Consider the following 16,666-nt stretch of genomic DNA (forward strand, 5'->3'; position numbering starts at 1 on the left):
TTTAGCCAAAAAATAAGCGTTTGGTTTTAATCACTAACTTATTTGAAAACCTTTTGGCTTACCACGTTATTATAAAGTCTTAGATATTACTTAATTTGAAATATTGTATAGCATTTTAAATAATGGCTTTTGAAATAAGTAGATAAATGAAAATTTATTCTGGCCAACTTTTACAATATTAAACTTCTGCTGTATACAAAGGTGTCACAACATATTAATCACCACAATATGTGTTTCTTTTTAGTATAAAGTCTTTGAACAAATACAAAGTGTAATACAATACGTTGTTCGTTATTATGTTTTGAAAATAGCACTGAGAGATTCAAGTCCTTTTAGATATTTTATAACTGTACGCAGAGTCTCTTGTGGTAGAACATATATTTTATCTTGAATGTTTTTTTTTTTGTGAAGACTTACATATTACTGGTTTGTTTATATATACATTTACCTTAAAGCTTAAATCGTCCCAAATAAGAGGTATGAGGTTAAGACGGTACTTCAGTGAAACGGCAAATAATTTTCAACTATAGGTGCGACAAAATTTTGGACTCGCTGGCAATCGGAGAGCAAACGTCGACCGGTGAACATGTCAATTTGTTTAGTGATGGCGACGGGGGTATTAATTCTTAAATCGTGTAAAGATGACTAAAAAAACGTTACCCATTTACTTGTAAAAGAAAACATGTCAATTAATATTTTATTATTGTTACTTAAACAGAACATTAAATGGACGCATGTTGGATTTATATGACAAATTATATTTCGTTCGGCACGCGTCATTTGTACAATCCGCGCATCGCAAAGCTACAATCTTTTTAGACCATGCTACAACTGAGGTATTTATAGCCTTAACAAATTCCATGAACGCGTCGGCAATTTTAAATCTCTGTTTCAAGATTATGCGTTTCGATTATACTTCTACTTGTACGTCCATTGTCATACGAGTTATGTGGGCCTCATAATACCATCCTGTTACAACGATATGTTTTTCATGGCTAGCTTTATTAGTTCAGAAAGTAAAAACGGTTTTTAAAATCATTTATCTATTGCAGTCATCATTAAACGGCATTTCTTAGTCAAATATGCACTTACGACCAATCAAGGTGTTATCCCACACCAAACTGCTATTTTTTATGTGTACAATTAATAATCTTGAATGAATTACTCATTACTATTTTAAAACGCGGGATTTTGTTTGTTGATATAATCATTTAGCTCAAAGTGTGTTTGATAATAAAAATCAATGCTATCCGTATTAATAAATAATGACGCTACCCAGTATTTCAGTAAGACATATTTGAATATCAGCCATTTAGGGGTGCATCAATTAATGTTAAATCTTTTTGAGTACTCTTCAACACAATAATATGTATTAACATAAAAATATTTACAATAAATGGGGTAGTGATTTCAATATGGAATAGGTACTTGTTATTATTATTTAGTATTATGTGTGAAAATTAATTTACTACATTGACAACAAAATTAAAAATTTATAAAATATTTGTTTATTTACAAACGGCGCGTAAGAAGAGAAAGTATATAGGTAATATAATAAAAGAGTCAAATTGAGCATACAGAACAATAATAAATACACAACAAAATACGCAGTGCTTGGGTCCTTGAACGGAGGTATTGAGCATGGCAATAGAATAATTGTTTGAAGGAGAATGATTCTTCGTACCTTTTGAAGAAAATAAAGAGAAGTTGGCTTTAAATAATCAATGTCAAAAAATCTCAATTTTTGTGTGTCTACTGATTCATGCTCAATACTTCGGGGCAATCAATTGAATTTACAGTTTTAAACATAACCATGTTATGGTAAGGATATTCATTGACTTGATGATTTACTTATTATATAATTGGCTAATTTTAATAAAAGTTATGCCAATATTTTATCTCGACTGTGTCCTAGTATAGTATTGTAGTATATATTTTTTCAAGGAAAAGTTCTTGGTAATTTGATCAAATTATTACGTCATAGATTCATGCTCTGTTTTCAAAAAGGCATTCTAAAAAACATATGAATTTAATCCAGTACGAAGATGGAGACAGGCGCTTTGTCTAAAAACTTTACTAACTTTTGACAACACTGCCTTAACAATATTAGTTTTTACTTATTTATAGTAAGTGTTATAAGTAATCGAATTATGAAGAATATTCTTGAATATTCTAACCAATTGAGTATTTTGAATTTGTACATAAAAATTCAAGATTCATCTACAATAAGATTAAAGCATCTCTAAGCTATTCCATTATTATCTGATAATAAGAATTTCTTAACCACAAACTACTGCTGGATTTAATTGTGTCAATCTAGCGGCCTTTAGGTGTATGTTTTGTATCTATCGAGTACTATGACTAGATTGTGTCCAGCAATTGTTTCTTCTTCGCGCCTTGTCATTTTAGGTTTTACTTATCCAAGTTTACATTGTTTGACACGCAAAGTGTGCACCTTTACGCAATATGCCATACTGCTCCTTATGTTCCTAGATCCTTCTTTTTCGAACGTTCCATATTATGTTGCCATATTATATTATTTAAGGTATTTAGCAACCGTACCACCGTGCATACCGTATGAAATATCATTATATGTTATATAATGGTACTTAATTATATAAATAAAAAAATATATTAAAATATTTTGAAATTTCATTTAATTTTGAATATAAGGCCCAACAAAAAAATCGTGGGATTTCAAACAACTTACTTATAATTTTTAATTTTTCAAAAAATGAAGTCTAAAATTTGCATCGATTTATTTAAAATTGCTGACAAAGCAAATGAAAATGTTTATGTCGTTCAATATATATATATATATTATAATAAAAATGAAATAATTTATCTAAATATTTTTTGAATTTTCAGGCATATTTAATTTAAACAGTTGTTTTTATTTATGTGAGGTCTATCGAATTTTTACTTTAATTTCACACTTTTTCACTATAATTTAAGACTATAAAACTTTTGGGTAACCATACATTTTTTGAGAGACAACTGGCTCCACAATTCTAATGGTATCTTAGTCGACTTATGAAAGGATTTCTTAACAGAGTTTTTACGAGAAATGGATATTCATCACTTTCTTAATCTATTAGATTCATCCATAGGTCCAAACACACAATGAAAATTTACTAGACTTAAGATTCAAAAACAAGACTTACAATTTCGTAAATGGAATATTACTAATTTATTACAAAACATTTCCTCATTCCGTTTGATGGAAAACAAATTTTTCGGTTTTTACCTTCCCCAGTATGGCAGTGTTTAATTAAATTTATTTTGATTGTACTGTAACACTTTGTGATAATTTTGGCGAATAATAAGCATTGATTAAGTAAAATATTTGTAATCCTGTTGAAGTCTAGCGGTGACAAAGGAATACTTTATAAAGTGTTGTATACCATTATCAAAGCGCTGGTTGTCGCAATAGACTCAAAAACAATTTTGACATCGACTGAAATTTAATCAACAAAACATTTTGAAGATTTCATGTCAAGGCGATTTTAATTATGAAAATACTTCACTGTAAAGTGTAAACGATCAATACTTGAATTAAAACAGACACACTTTAAATATTTTAGATGTCTATACATCGTCATCAACGTCATAAACTTGACAGAAAAGGCAACTTGGTGCAAGACTACAACACTGATTAATATAAACTTTTTTATTACATACAATTAAGCAGTGAAATCCCGTAAGATTAGTCAGGTCGTGCGGTGTGGCATTTGATAAAAGGTGGCAAATTTAATGAAAGAAAGAATTCAAATATTACAACATTTTAATTGAGTGGAGGTTTTCCATGAAGTAGATGATTTGGTCACTTCGTTATAAAGTACCAATATCTTAGTTTAAAACATAAAAAAGCTTAAAAATCTCATACTGCTGTACCCGTCGGAATACTATATAGCGGTTTATTGTACAGATATTTTTTTCTCAAGTGGAGCTCAAAACTTGTCAGAACCTCAAACCTTCACATATATACCTAAAATTACCGCTGTTTAACAGTGTGTTTTAAAGAAATGCCCTAATCGCCAGTAGATGATTTGTATGTCATTTTTTCGTGATTTTTGTTACAGGTATCTGTTTAAAATACCTTACGATGTCAAAACGAATTTTCATGCAATTTGAGACTACAAATGAAAGGGGACGGCATTTTAAGACTTTTTAAGGGCGGTATTTTGCCTAGGAACGTCACTGTATGATGTATGAAAATGATTTATGTATTAAGGTAAAAAGGCACCTTGCGGTAAAATAAAAAGCTTGCAATTTCAGGATTTTTTTTGATAATTTATATTTTAAAGTGTTTTGATTAATTCGGATGTAAAAATATTAAAAAGAAAAAATACTTCTGGTCGGTGAGGGTGTTGCACTTACTGTAGTAGGTGAATCAGTTTTATTTATTATGTGAGATAAACCAGATGTTTTTCTCAATAATTATTGTTAAATATCACAAAGAATATTTGGATATCCTAGAAATTCTGGACCTGTAATTGTATAAGAGTCCTTAATTAAACTGACATTTACGCGATAGCTAAATATTATAATGGTTTCCAAATACTTAAAACATTTTGGTTAATTCTACGATATTTGAGCTTTTTATATTAACGGCTGATTCGGGCTATACACACATCCTTGGAACATTCTACGGAGCGCACTAAATGAAAAATTTTACGAACCAGAGCGCTCGATAATTTTCCAATAATATTAACATATTTATCTAATTTTATGTATATTTTATTTTTAAAAATACCTGTATTAAATTTTTTGTTATTTGGCCTACCTAGCTCACTCTGTCAAATTAACTTTTCCATGAGACGGAATGATAATCTCGAGAGCTCATGAACCGGAGCTATGCTTCGGTGCACTCCGGTGCATTTCGAATCCTGGGTTTACGATATCTTATCATAAATACTTGGAACATAATTAATGTTCAAGTTTAGATGGTCACGATAAAGTTTAATATGTTGATATATGCTTTCTAAAATTGTGACGTAGTTTTTACTTGTTAAATAGTATTCTCAATTTAAATAAGTATAAATAAATACTTTTTTGTTTAAAACAAGTGCTATAAATTGATATAACTAAAATTATTTTTTTAAAAGTGATGAAGACTGCCACAATTTGTAAACGAGACGAAAAACAGATATTATTAACATTAAACCCTATCGCTATATCATGTTTATCTGAGAGTTATACTATATTATTTGTTTAAATTTTTAGAAATAGTTATTGTTGACCGTACTGGGGATGGGTTTAAAGCCCCAATCAGCGCGCAACATAAATAACTCAAACATCTTAGAATAACAAAAAAACATTGTTTCAAAATCACAAAAATAGTCTAGACTATATAATCACCAAAGAAAATCGACTATAGTATTTCATAAAATACTTAGTCATATTGAACAGTTTACAAAGAACGAACAATTGCGAAAATCAAGTGCTTAGTAGTGCTTATTTAAATTGAATGTAAACTCGACCCTGTTGATCTGACCGAATGATTATTCGAAATACGTATGTAAATTATTGTTTGACAACCAAAACGGTTTTTCTGGATTAATAAGCTGTCGTGATATAATCCACAGAATTTTCCTGAATAATTAAAAGTTTGTTTTTATGAATTCACCTATATTTAATTCGTTTATATTTCCCACAGCATCAGACTGTTAAATCATTTGTTTACTTATTTTCCTATATATTAGTTAATATATATTAAGTTTTCAGCGCTGGCCTATAAATAGTATCGAGGGTTTACCCATGTTCGAATCGTGGGTCTGGAAAGTAAACATATTGTTTTTCAATTTGTGTATGTCAGAGTATAGACCGAATAGGTTGAGCAAGTGGCTGACATCTATTTATCGTAAAAATAAAATCTGTTAATAAAAACCTCTACTCTATGGAGGCCCATATGATCCTATTAGGATGGTCGAAAGAAAAGAAAAGAATTTCATACTTATTTTAATTTAGTGTAAATAAAACTATCCGGAAAAAATATGTTACCATTTTTTAGTATAATATAAGCGAGTCCTAACATGGTTTTTTAAAAGCGGCGCCGAATTTAAATTTGGTCTAGTATCCATTGATAATTTAATATAACTTACCATTTGACAAAACACCTCCGTAATCACACACGTTCTTAATCGGGAGAATCACAAAACGCAAATAGGTGACGTCTAACGTATACAACTTTCACGCCTGGCAATGTTTCAGGGATATCCATGATTGAGGTCGCCACGTATACTTTGACATAATTCATTTTTGCATCAATCTAAGAGTACCCATGAGAGATAAGAGAGGTAAAACATAAAACATATTAAACAAAGCTAATACAAAACTGGCAACCGGACTATGTATTTATCAGTAGCGAAGGGTGGAGGTAGGCTGATAAGATCCGCCATAAATAGTGCACATTTAACAGAGTTAGTTATACATATTCGTTTCTATAGAACGAAGACTACAATTTAAAGATGGTTTTGGTTAGTTTTCAAAAATCAATTAATCCTTACCAAAATCAAACAATAATAGTTTTGGTATATTTTGGGCGGTACGACAAAATTGTGTACACTTTTTTAAGCCCAAAATATACTAAAGCCATCTGTAAATTGTAGTATTCGTTCTATAGAAACAAAAATGTATAGCTTACAATGTTAAATGTGCACTATTTATGGTGGATCTTAGCAGCCTACCTCCACCCCTCGCTAATGATACACATAATTATTGGTTTTCGTTGGAATTAGAATACATATTACACATATTGTTGGTTATGTATGATTTAATTGCATAATTTTAGATATTTTATAGATAGACGAGTATTGTTTTACTATTTTATTATGGCTTGGTGTCCGCAGGGTTTAATTGAATTTGAAAACTAACCAACACCATATATGTAAATTGTATTATTATTTTAAAGAAAGCAAATGCGTATGACTAACAAATTTTAAAGTGCACTATTTATAGCGGATCTTAACAGCCTACATCCACCCTTTGCCACTGGTATATGATCCAGAGATCTTTATGCTCGCAGTATGGCAGCGCAATTTTTGTTAAAGCTTTTCAATTGGCGTTTGTGACTACCAAATGGGACGGCTCAATAAATCGAACAGCTGGTTGTACCGAGTTTAAGGGCCCACATGCCCAAAGTATGTAAAAATGGAGCTTTTATGGTATTTTCAAAGCATTAGCCTGAACATTCCTTAAACGTTATAGATAATCTATTTATATAATTTTGAAGCCTTGTTATTCTTTATATTTATTTTAAACATTTGATCACTGCATAAAGTATTTTTATTACATAAAATAGTATTCTTTTAAATCTCTCGATCTAATGTTTTAGAATATAGTCATATTTCAGTACATCCATGTGCAGTGGTGTTAAGATTTTTTAGATTTATTAATGTTTAAACGCATTTATAAAACCATTAAAATTTATGTGGACATTATTATAGTGAAATATTTACGATAAAAAAATATATTTATAATCTCTGTGATCCCAAATTTGAAAAGAATTAGGCATTTTATTATTCAAAAATAGGGCAAGATTATCACATTTAAAGATAATTCTAAAGATATTGATTATAAGACGATTTTTTTCGGTTTGGTACATGTTCAAACACGCGCGGTAACATAATCTTACTCCCTACTTCAGTTATAGTTTGTCAATTTATTGCTACGGCCGTATGTTGTAGCCGAACTACTGGGAAATGCCAATAGAAATGGCGTATTTCAAAAAAATACTACCTTATTCGTATGTCAATAATTAATATAAAACAATCATTATTTGTAGGATGTTTATCACATTTGAATAGTCAAAGACATAGCTTAGGCCTAAAAGTATAATATATTAAGTTTTACATAAGAAAATAAAACTGCACATCATTTTAAAAAAAAAGAGCGCTATAAATTAAGACCCAAGGAAATTTAATTTAAATGCTTTTCATGTTAGGTATCAAATAATATTTTTATACAATTAAATTAATACACACTTATATTCGTGCTGTAAACTTTAATTTTTTTTTAGTTTACTATCTACTTATTATAATTTCGATCAATGAATAAATTATAGAGCAATACCATGCTCTTAACTAACTGCAGCAGGTTAATAAACCCGTTAAAATTCAAATACATGTTACAGCCGATTTCACATTATTTAACCAAAAAAATATTGACTTCTCAAAACTTCAGTAGGTTTAAATATTAATAACAATTAATTTACTGATCGGTTTCTGATTATTTGAATTATTAATAGAATTTATATTTTATATTCGCAATCAGAATGTTGTCAGTTTTATTAATATAGATTTAAAATTGATAAACAAAATACTACATAAATAACAGTTTTTATTTATTTGATAGTACTCTGTGATATAGTTATTCTATTTTCACCGGTCTGCAGATATAAAAAGGTTAGGAAAAACTGAGCTAGGCCATCAAGAATGCATTGTTATGCAGCTGTATGTCACGAGTTTGATCCTAAGGAGTTTTGTCAAAATCTGTATTATACCCTTCATAATAATTATTATGCTCCAGAAGAGCGAACATTATGAAAATCAATACGTATTATTTCCATTGTTATTTATAAAAGTTCTCTTTTTTCCTACAGGAAGCAGTTCATGTCTGAAAATAGTCGGAGTAGCTGTACCTGCATTAGCTGATCTTCGTCAGTCAGCAAGTCTTGGATGCTCTTATGACACAGGCCAGGATGCACTCTTTTCAGTCAAGTGGTACAAAGATGATCACGAATTTTACAGATATATGCCCACACATAAGGTAAACATAACATTATAAGTAATTTTATATCATAACTAAACTTATTTATAATATGAGCACATTGCATATTGGTGTAATAAATTGTTATTTTGGTGCTAACGTGACATATTATAACTTAAAATCGATTAAATGTAAATACACATAACATCAATTGAAATTCATAATACCTACTATGTTTTCAACAATGATAAAACTACTAGATTATGTGATTTTATCATTTGAGTTCGCAGTATTAAGATTTATGAAAAGAGAAATGCAGCTAATTTTTTATTGCTGTTGCATTTGCCGCTACAATGTGTTTGTTATGCATCTGTGAAACAGTGCAACTCTCGCATTGTCATTACCTCATAGAGCGCATGTGCTTTTTGTGTTACATTAACTAATTTTGTATTACATTAACTAATTTTGTATTACATTAACTTAATATAAAATATAATATTGTACCACATAAGAGTCAAAACATTTAATTACCACCATATCTTTATCAATAATATCCGTGTAGATTATTCCCTTGTATTGTAAGTCATTGTATATAATTTAAAAAGCAATAAAAATTTACTATTGTGAAATTGCTATCAAAGTATTTAAACTTAACCTGTTCCTAGTTATTTTAAAGATAATTTCCGTATGTCAGAAGTATAAAATCGGGTGTCACCAAGGCCTGAGCAAAAACGAACCATAAGAGCGAGTGAGAAAGCATTCGACACGCTTATATCTCCGCAATATGTGTTAGAGTACGATAGAATTTCTACGGCTGAATTAAATATTTTTGTCGCGTCGCCGGTAAATATTGATTTGAATGAATACATTCATTTACAAACTGTGAGCACGCGTTGCTAAAATTTATTGTTTTTGTGTTAAATATTTAGTATAATAGTTATTGGTAATTAGTTTAGTTAATTTAGTACAAAATATGGTTAACTACTTTGTGTTTAAATTTGGTAGCCGTACCTACTGAGAAGCAACATGATGATATAACGTTGCATAGTTAAGTTAGTAATAACAAAATTGAGGTTCTACTGTTCATTATACGCAAGAAACACGGCTTCATTTTGCCGAACAATATCCACTCTTTTTTATAATATTACTCTGAGGATATCACATATTTTTAAATTTTCACCAACAACATATTATTGTTTTGTTATATTGCCATATTTTAAATTTTATATATGTATAATAACTGCAAACTATTAACTTGTAAAGAAAACTTTGGACATCAGGCTTTATACAATAACTTAATTTCGATATTTTTCATTGTACGTAATTCATTGTTTTCCAATACATAAATAAAGAATCTACGTTATACTACATTCATACCTCATTTTCAAAAAAAAATCGGATACCCGACCTTTTATTTTTGATTTCCAAATTTTATTGTCAGTACATATGTTAAATAAATATACACAAATATTATTAATCACATCCATTATAATTAAATAATTAAGTCTGCTTAAATTCTCGTTTTCAATTATTTATTATGAGGTATATTTTTAAATCATATTATGACGAATTGCGTATGTGTAGAGCCTTGTCAGAACGTGGAGTTTAATATTCATCAAAATACGATATTCTGCGAAAGCAAATATAAATGCGGCGAAGTGCAAATCTTTGTATTGAATATATTACGTTTTCATAAAGATTGTGAACAAAAATAATATTCCATATTTATTCATGGACTATTCTATTCGCGATATTTTATTATCATGAGTACATATTTCATACAAAATCAAAACCCTTTTACGATATTTCGATCAAAGTATTGTTTTTGAATAGATTAAATAAGATTTCATCTTACCCATTCTATATACCAAGAAATGAATTTTGATAAAGGAATTCAATAAAACAGTGACTCTGTCTTACATTTTTATTAACCTATAAGTAAAACATAAATCCTTCGAGTCAATTTTACTTAAAAGCGGAACTACATATTATTCTTTTCAATATTTAATGTATCATTCATAACATATTTTTTATGTTACTTTTTTTTGTATGTAATTTAATTATTCATTATTCTTCCTCATTTTTCTCATGTAATTTCTTTATATTTACGTTATTCTTACTCTCTATCTTGTTAGGCTTAAATACATTATAATGTATACATGGAAACTTTGCTGGTTGCAATAACTTTTCATTATTATATTTTTAATTTTTGTAATCAATAATATGTAACTGTATGTTTCCTTAATAAATAAAATTTAAAAAAAATTAAATTAATTAAAATAACATGAATTGATATATATTTATTTCTCATTATCCAAATATATTTTTAATTTAATCAGTTTTTAGTGTGCTTGAAATGGTACCTATAGACTAATAATTCTCCACGTTTTCAGCATCAAATGGATTATTTAAAACAAAAAAGTCTTTAAACATCCTGCACTATTTTTGGCCGTTTCCTCATGGCTAAGGATTCTAACCACCTTTAAATTTTGCCATTTTTTAAGCGACCAAGACTTTATATCCTCTCCATCTGTTGTCATTTTAATTTTAGACATGCGAAGTCGTTAATTATCAAGTTCTTCTGGCATAACTTCAGAAAGCACTGTTATTTTATACGCCACTGTATGCGCCCAAAAAAATTAGTACCAAGTGAAAAAAATAAATATATTATACTTTTTTTGAAAATAAAACACATTAAATGTAAAAACTTATTTTAAAAAATATACATAAATGTAAAAAAAATATGAATTTAGATAAAAAGACTGCACATAATAAAAGTGCAATTTTATGAACCCAACTTGAACGTTTATTGACAGAGAACAAAAATTCCTTCCAAGCCATAATATTATGATAAAATCGCTAGATATTTGAAAAAGTATTTGTTTTTCTCTTATATTAAATTCATAATACATAACTTTCCGTCCCAAATAAAACACAGTATATAAAAGTACGAGTACCTATCTAATAAGTTTTTGCATCATACATTTTAATATTAGGCAAAAAATATAAATACATCTTTTTAGATAGGAAACTATTATATTATTATTATAACTATATTGTAAATATTACTACATATTTAAATAATAATTTGTAAAGATGGTAGTCAGTTATAAAATATACTTACCCACAGAATTTTATTGGTGTTGAAGTTAATCTAATAAATTTACAAGAGACTGCTTTTATAAAATAAGCAACTTTTAAATTCGGTTTGACACAATTTTACAAACATTTTCTTTTCCTTTACCGCCACGTATCAACAACCGTAATGCGGGCATATACCGTGACGTAAAGAATATTAGGCGCCTTTCAAATGTGTATTGAGAGTGTCCCAAGAGCAAATACCTCAGTTAGCGTGCACTAACGTTTGTTAGATTAGTAACGTGTAGTTAGATTTCCATTTTCATATAATATTTTACGGTCAATTCTCAATGAGAAAAGGCCTTACTCGCCGTAAAATTCCGTAAACTTTTTGAGAATTTTTCCCTCGTAGATATCAAGTCGCAATAGCCGATCGGTCAAACTGAGAGTCGGACCAACTTGAGAAGCTCTTCCTTTTCAACTGACATATGTGGACACTCACACACGCTACATAAGCAAGTCGGATATTCTAGCATAGTTTAGTAAGGGTCAATAATGCTGAGCGTTGGCCGCGAACATAATTTTACATACATATGGCAGTTACGTCAAATTTGTATGAACGTATCTGTACAAATTACGTATATTTGAATACATTACATTTATACCCATTACAGATGGTAGAAGAGCATTAAGAATGACATTATCGTCGACCATCATTTCGCCGACGGGTAGTGTATACGCTTCATGACGTTGCACTCTGGCTCTAGGATGAAAATGATGTAATATTATATTCTTAAAATATTTTTTACATATATTATCTATTTTTATTACTACATACTATATTAATACAAGTAAACATCGTGAGATCTAAATTTATGCGAGGTAATCAGGCAAAGAGGCATTTTACTGTAGTAAAAAATGCAAAAAAGTGCAGAATTATAAAACGTATACTCTAATTTGTACGAATTTAAAAAAAACGTGCCTTTTATTTGACATATAAAGATAATTTCAACATAATGTTTCAATTAGAGATTCAAATAGAAAATATTTAATAATAATGTTGTCTAACTATTATTATTTTATTATATTATTTCGATCCAATTGGACCGTCACCCTTTTGCAATATACATTTCTGAAATAAATGTAACATTTGTTTTAATTCTTACAAATTACTCGTAAGTGAAATACTGGTTGATTAAAATGTCATCCCTTATTCGTACTTTCTGCTATCTATAATGAGTACACAGGTTGTAGATTTGTTTAGCCAAAATGCATTTATAAAAATATTTCGTTTAATTTACCGGAAATAAAATAAAAGAAAATTTATGACATCTATACGTAAATAATACGCCTACATTGTCAGGTTATTATTGTTTTCATTTCGTAAACAATTAGAATTGGTAAAAATAATCAAATTAAGTCAGTTAAATTTCAACGTAAAGTTAGTTATTACTTACTTATGTACTACCCCAAATCCATCAACAGTTTCACATTTAACTAAGTTTTTGTGTATGTAAGAATAGTGAGTAATGGTGAGAGTAGTAATCAACTGTAAATTTTTGTCACTAATTTCATATCCTGAACCTGGAAAAAAACAATATGTATAGCTAATAGGTTGAGCAGGTGGCTAACATTCATATCTCGTAAAAACAAAAAAAAATGCTAATGTTGAAGTTTGGATATGGTCAAAAAATAATTACATGAAATTGATAATATAAAAACTCTCTAATATAAAATCGATCAATACTGTACCTATATTTCACTAGTCAAATTGACAGTGTTAATATGGATAGATAGTTTATAAACCATCATTGTATCGATTGTACACAAATAATATGAAGAATATACGAATTTCACGTATAAGTATCACTATATCGATCGATTATCATTTTTATCGCATAACTATCGATTTGTTCACATTTTAATAATGGTATATTTATGTTCATGAAAGTATTTGATAAAACATCATATATTTATTGAAAAATGAATACTAACCACAATATTCTATTTTCAAAATATTTTTTCATAGTTTTAAATACATCTGTCAAAATTCATTTTTAGACCGCTTTCTACTTTTTGATATGTGCTCCATACATAATAAATATTGAAACTTTTCGACCGAAAAAAATATAAAAATTCACTACCCAGCAGTATTATTATCTTTTGCAGTGATTTTTACTGGTGAACATGCGCTATTGAAAATGTATGCCTACTATTTATACGCAAATACACAATCTATACAAAAAAACGATGTTGAAGAATTTTTCATAAAAAATATTAACTGCAAGCTAGTTCAAATTGTAGATTCAGTAGTTGTAAGTTTTACAGTGTTGCTCTGTGAGATTTATTTTTCAAAAAATACTTTTTCATACACTAAGATAACGACTGCATTATTACTACGAGTACATAGATAAAATATGTTTTTTATACAATTAACTCTTACGTAACCTAGCAACGTAAGTAAATAACCATAGAGCATCAACAGTAAGACGCCATTTGCATTTTATTCAAAACAGTCAATTCAGAGCTTCCAACGCAGGCTCACACACACACACACACACACAACTTTCTATTTTTTCACACCCCAAACAAACGTATTTTAACTGGTAAAGTTTCCACTTATAGGGAGTATATAACAACAATCGAGAGTTTACTGCAAAAAGTCACCAACTACCATGTTTATTGAATACTAGTTTTATATGATTATTTTTATTACATTAAGACTATGTCCAATAAGGAACATAAATCTCCACAGTGTGGAGGTTTGTATTAACAGATTTTAGTTTTTACAAGAAATAGATGTTAGCCACTTGCTCAACCTATTAGGTTCAAACTCTGACAATAAACATACATTGAAAAACAATATGTGTATTTTCCAGAACTGGAATTCAAACCTGGTACTCACGACATTATTCCCAGCACACAAGACATAAGTGTAATGATATATATATATTAATGTATTGTTATATAAGCTTTAAATAAAAGGTTGGTAATGGGGGGGGCGAAATTGGGATAGTAGAAAGGTTTATTTCTACGGGAATAAAATATATATGACAATTAAAACAGTAAGAGAAAACTATTAAATTGCCTTAACTGTGCAAGAGACGGTATAAATAGATTTTAGATAGTACAATCTTTTTTCTCACATGGTAAACATGCTGTTTTAAATTTCATCATCATCATTTATGGCATAACCCTTGGTGGGTCTTGGGCTCCTTCAAAAATTTCCTCCATTCTGGACGATTCAGCGGCGACGCTCAAAAATTGCTTTGACCAAGTATTTTTAAATCTCCCGTGGCACAGTCCAGCCTTCTCAATTTCGGCTGTCCAGGTCTTATTTCACCAACAAGAGTTGCGTACATAGCACGCCTCGCCGGTATATCCTCTGGCATTCTATGCACGTGGTCGATCTAGCGTAGTCTCTGCATTTGCATATGCACGTGTCCACGTTGTAATTTTAGATTAAGTTATATTTTAATCTTCTTAATGATGCATATTCCGAAACAGTTGTTAAAATAAATTACTTAAATAATATAAAATTAACAAAAAAAATAGCTTGTCTAATTAGTATTATCATGATTATGTATTAACGATGAGTATATGTGATGATTGTGAAGGTAACATCAAGTTATTTTACGACTCACTGTGTATTCAAAAATTGTTATCAATAATATTTGTAATGAATGAATTTTCTTAATCTTTTTTAGAATAGTTCATAACCACTTGTGCATTAATACAGTGACCATGCCGAACATATTTTTCACTCGAGCATATGCATAATGTAGATTGTAGATCGTTCAGGGTTTTGTAAGTGTTTCCACCCAATCATTTCACGGATAAATTCACATATTATCTCATCTCCGCCCAATCTTAGTGCGCATCGACTTTGCTACACACAATGTACTACTTTTGTTTTTCTGAAATTTGAATCACAAAGTCTTTTCAAACGACAAATAGTTCTTTTGACTCCCACTTTATTACCTACTCAAAACTTTTCCATGCAAACAATAATTACCTCTGTTGACTTTCAGCCGAGCGTGCTAACATTTCCTCTGACCGGTGCGACGGTAGACGAAAACGAGGGATCGGACTGCGGTAAGAGCCGCTGCAGTGTGACGCTAGACCACCTTACACCGACAGCATCCGGAGCATACACTTGCGAAGTCTCCACTGAAGCGCCCACCTTCCGGACAGCCATTGAGACCAGAAATATGACTGTCATGGGTAAGCTTGCTTAGCACGGAAATTAAATTTTAAACGGGATGTAGATTTAAAATTCAAAAATAATATTTTGCTTTGAACAAACTTTGATGTTGTTTAATGAATCGCCTAGTTTCAAAAGCCCCTAGAACTGTTTTTGAATTTTTTTGAATTATATATGTATTTAGATAGACATTTTTATTGCCTATATGGTGGCCAAAGATTGAACTTTAAAAAACGCCAAAAACCGTCAATACGTATGATCAAAAATTAGGGTAAATTTCAAAACCCGCTAAAATGGTTGGGTGTGCTTTTCAAATATCCCTAAAATGGACAGCGAAAATACTCTTTAGAATGTAATGGATTATAAAATAAATACATAAATTTCACAGATTTTATAAATATGATTTTTTCTCATTTTTCTCAAAACTACCTAAAATTGTTTTTCTCATTTTTCCTTTTGTTGACTTTTGAAACTATGTGCTTCAAATGTCATTTTATGATGAAAAGCCTTATATATATAAATATTTACCACTGTATAACATAATACACAATAACATAACTTTGATAAAGTTAGTACCTAAGTAGAAGATTGATTTATTTTCTTTCTTAACCTTTCCCGTTCTGTGATGTCTAATTGAATTGTACATGTTTTTTGAATATCTTGTATTGTTGTTAT

The 16,666-nt window shown here is 29.5% G+C and overlaps 1 protein-coding gene across 3 annotated transcripts in view; it reads left to right on the forward strand.

Moving 5' to 3' along the window:
• Positions 1-16,666, forward strand: part of LOC147065673 (uncharacterized) — a 34,499-nt gene that overhangs the window by 9,866 nt on the left and 7,967 nt on the right. For all 3 annotated transcript variants that reach the window (XM_085957100.1, XM_085957099.1, XM_085957098.1), the window contains exons 3-4: positions 8,603-8,769; positions 15,819-16,011. In XM_085957100.1, coding sequence (XP_085813226.1) covers positions 8,603-8,769; positions 15,819-16,011 — 360 coding nt within the window. The remainder of the gene's footprint in view (positions 1-8,602; positions 8,770-15,818; positions 16,012-16,666) is intronic.

This window comes from Rhyacophila brunnea, unplaced genomic scaffold (assembly GCF_057557595.1).
Source record: "Rhyacophila brunnea isolate RB1 unplaced genomic scaffold, BYU_Rbru_1.0 scaffold_6, whole genome shotgun sequence".
NCBI classification, from domain to species: Eukaryota; Metazoa; Arthropoda; class Insecta; order Trichoptera; family Rhyacophilidae; genus Rhyacophila; species Rhyacophila brunnea.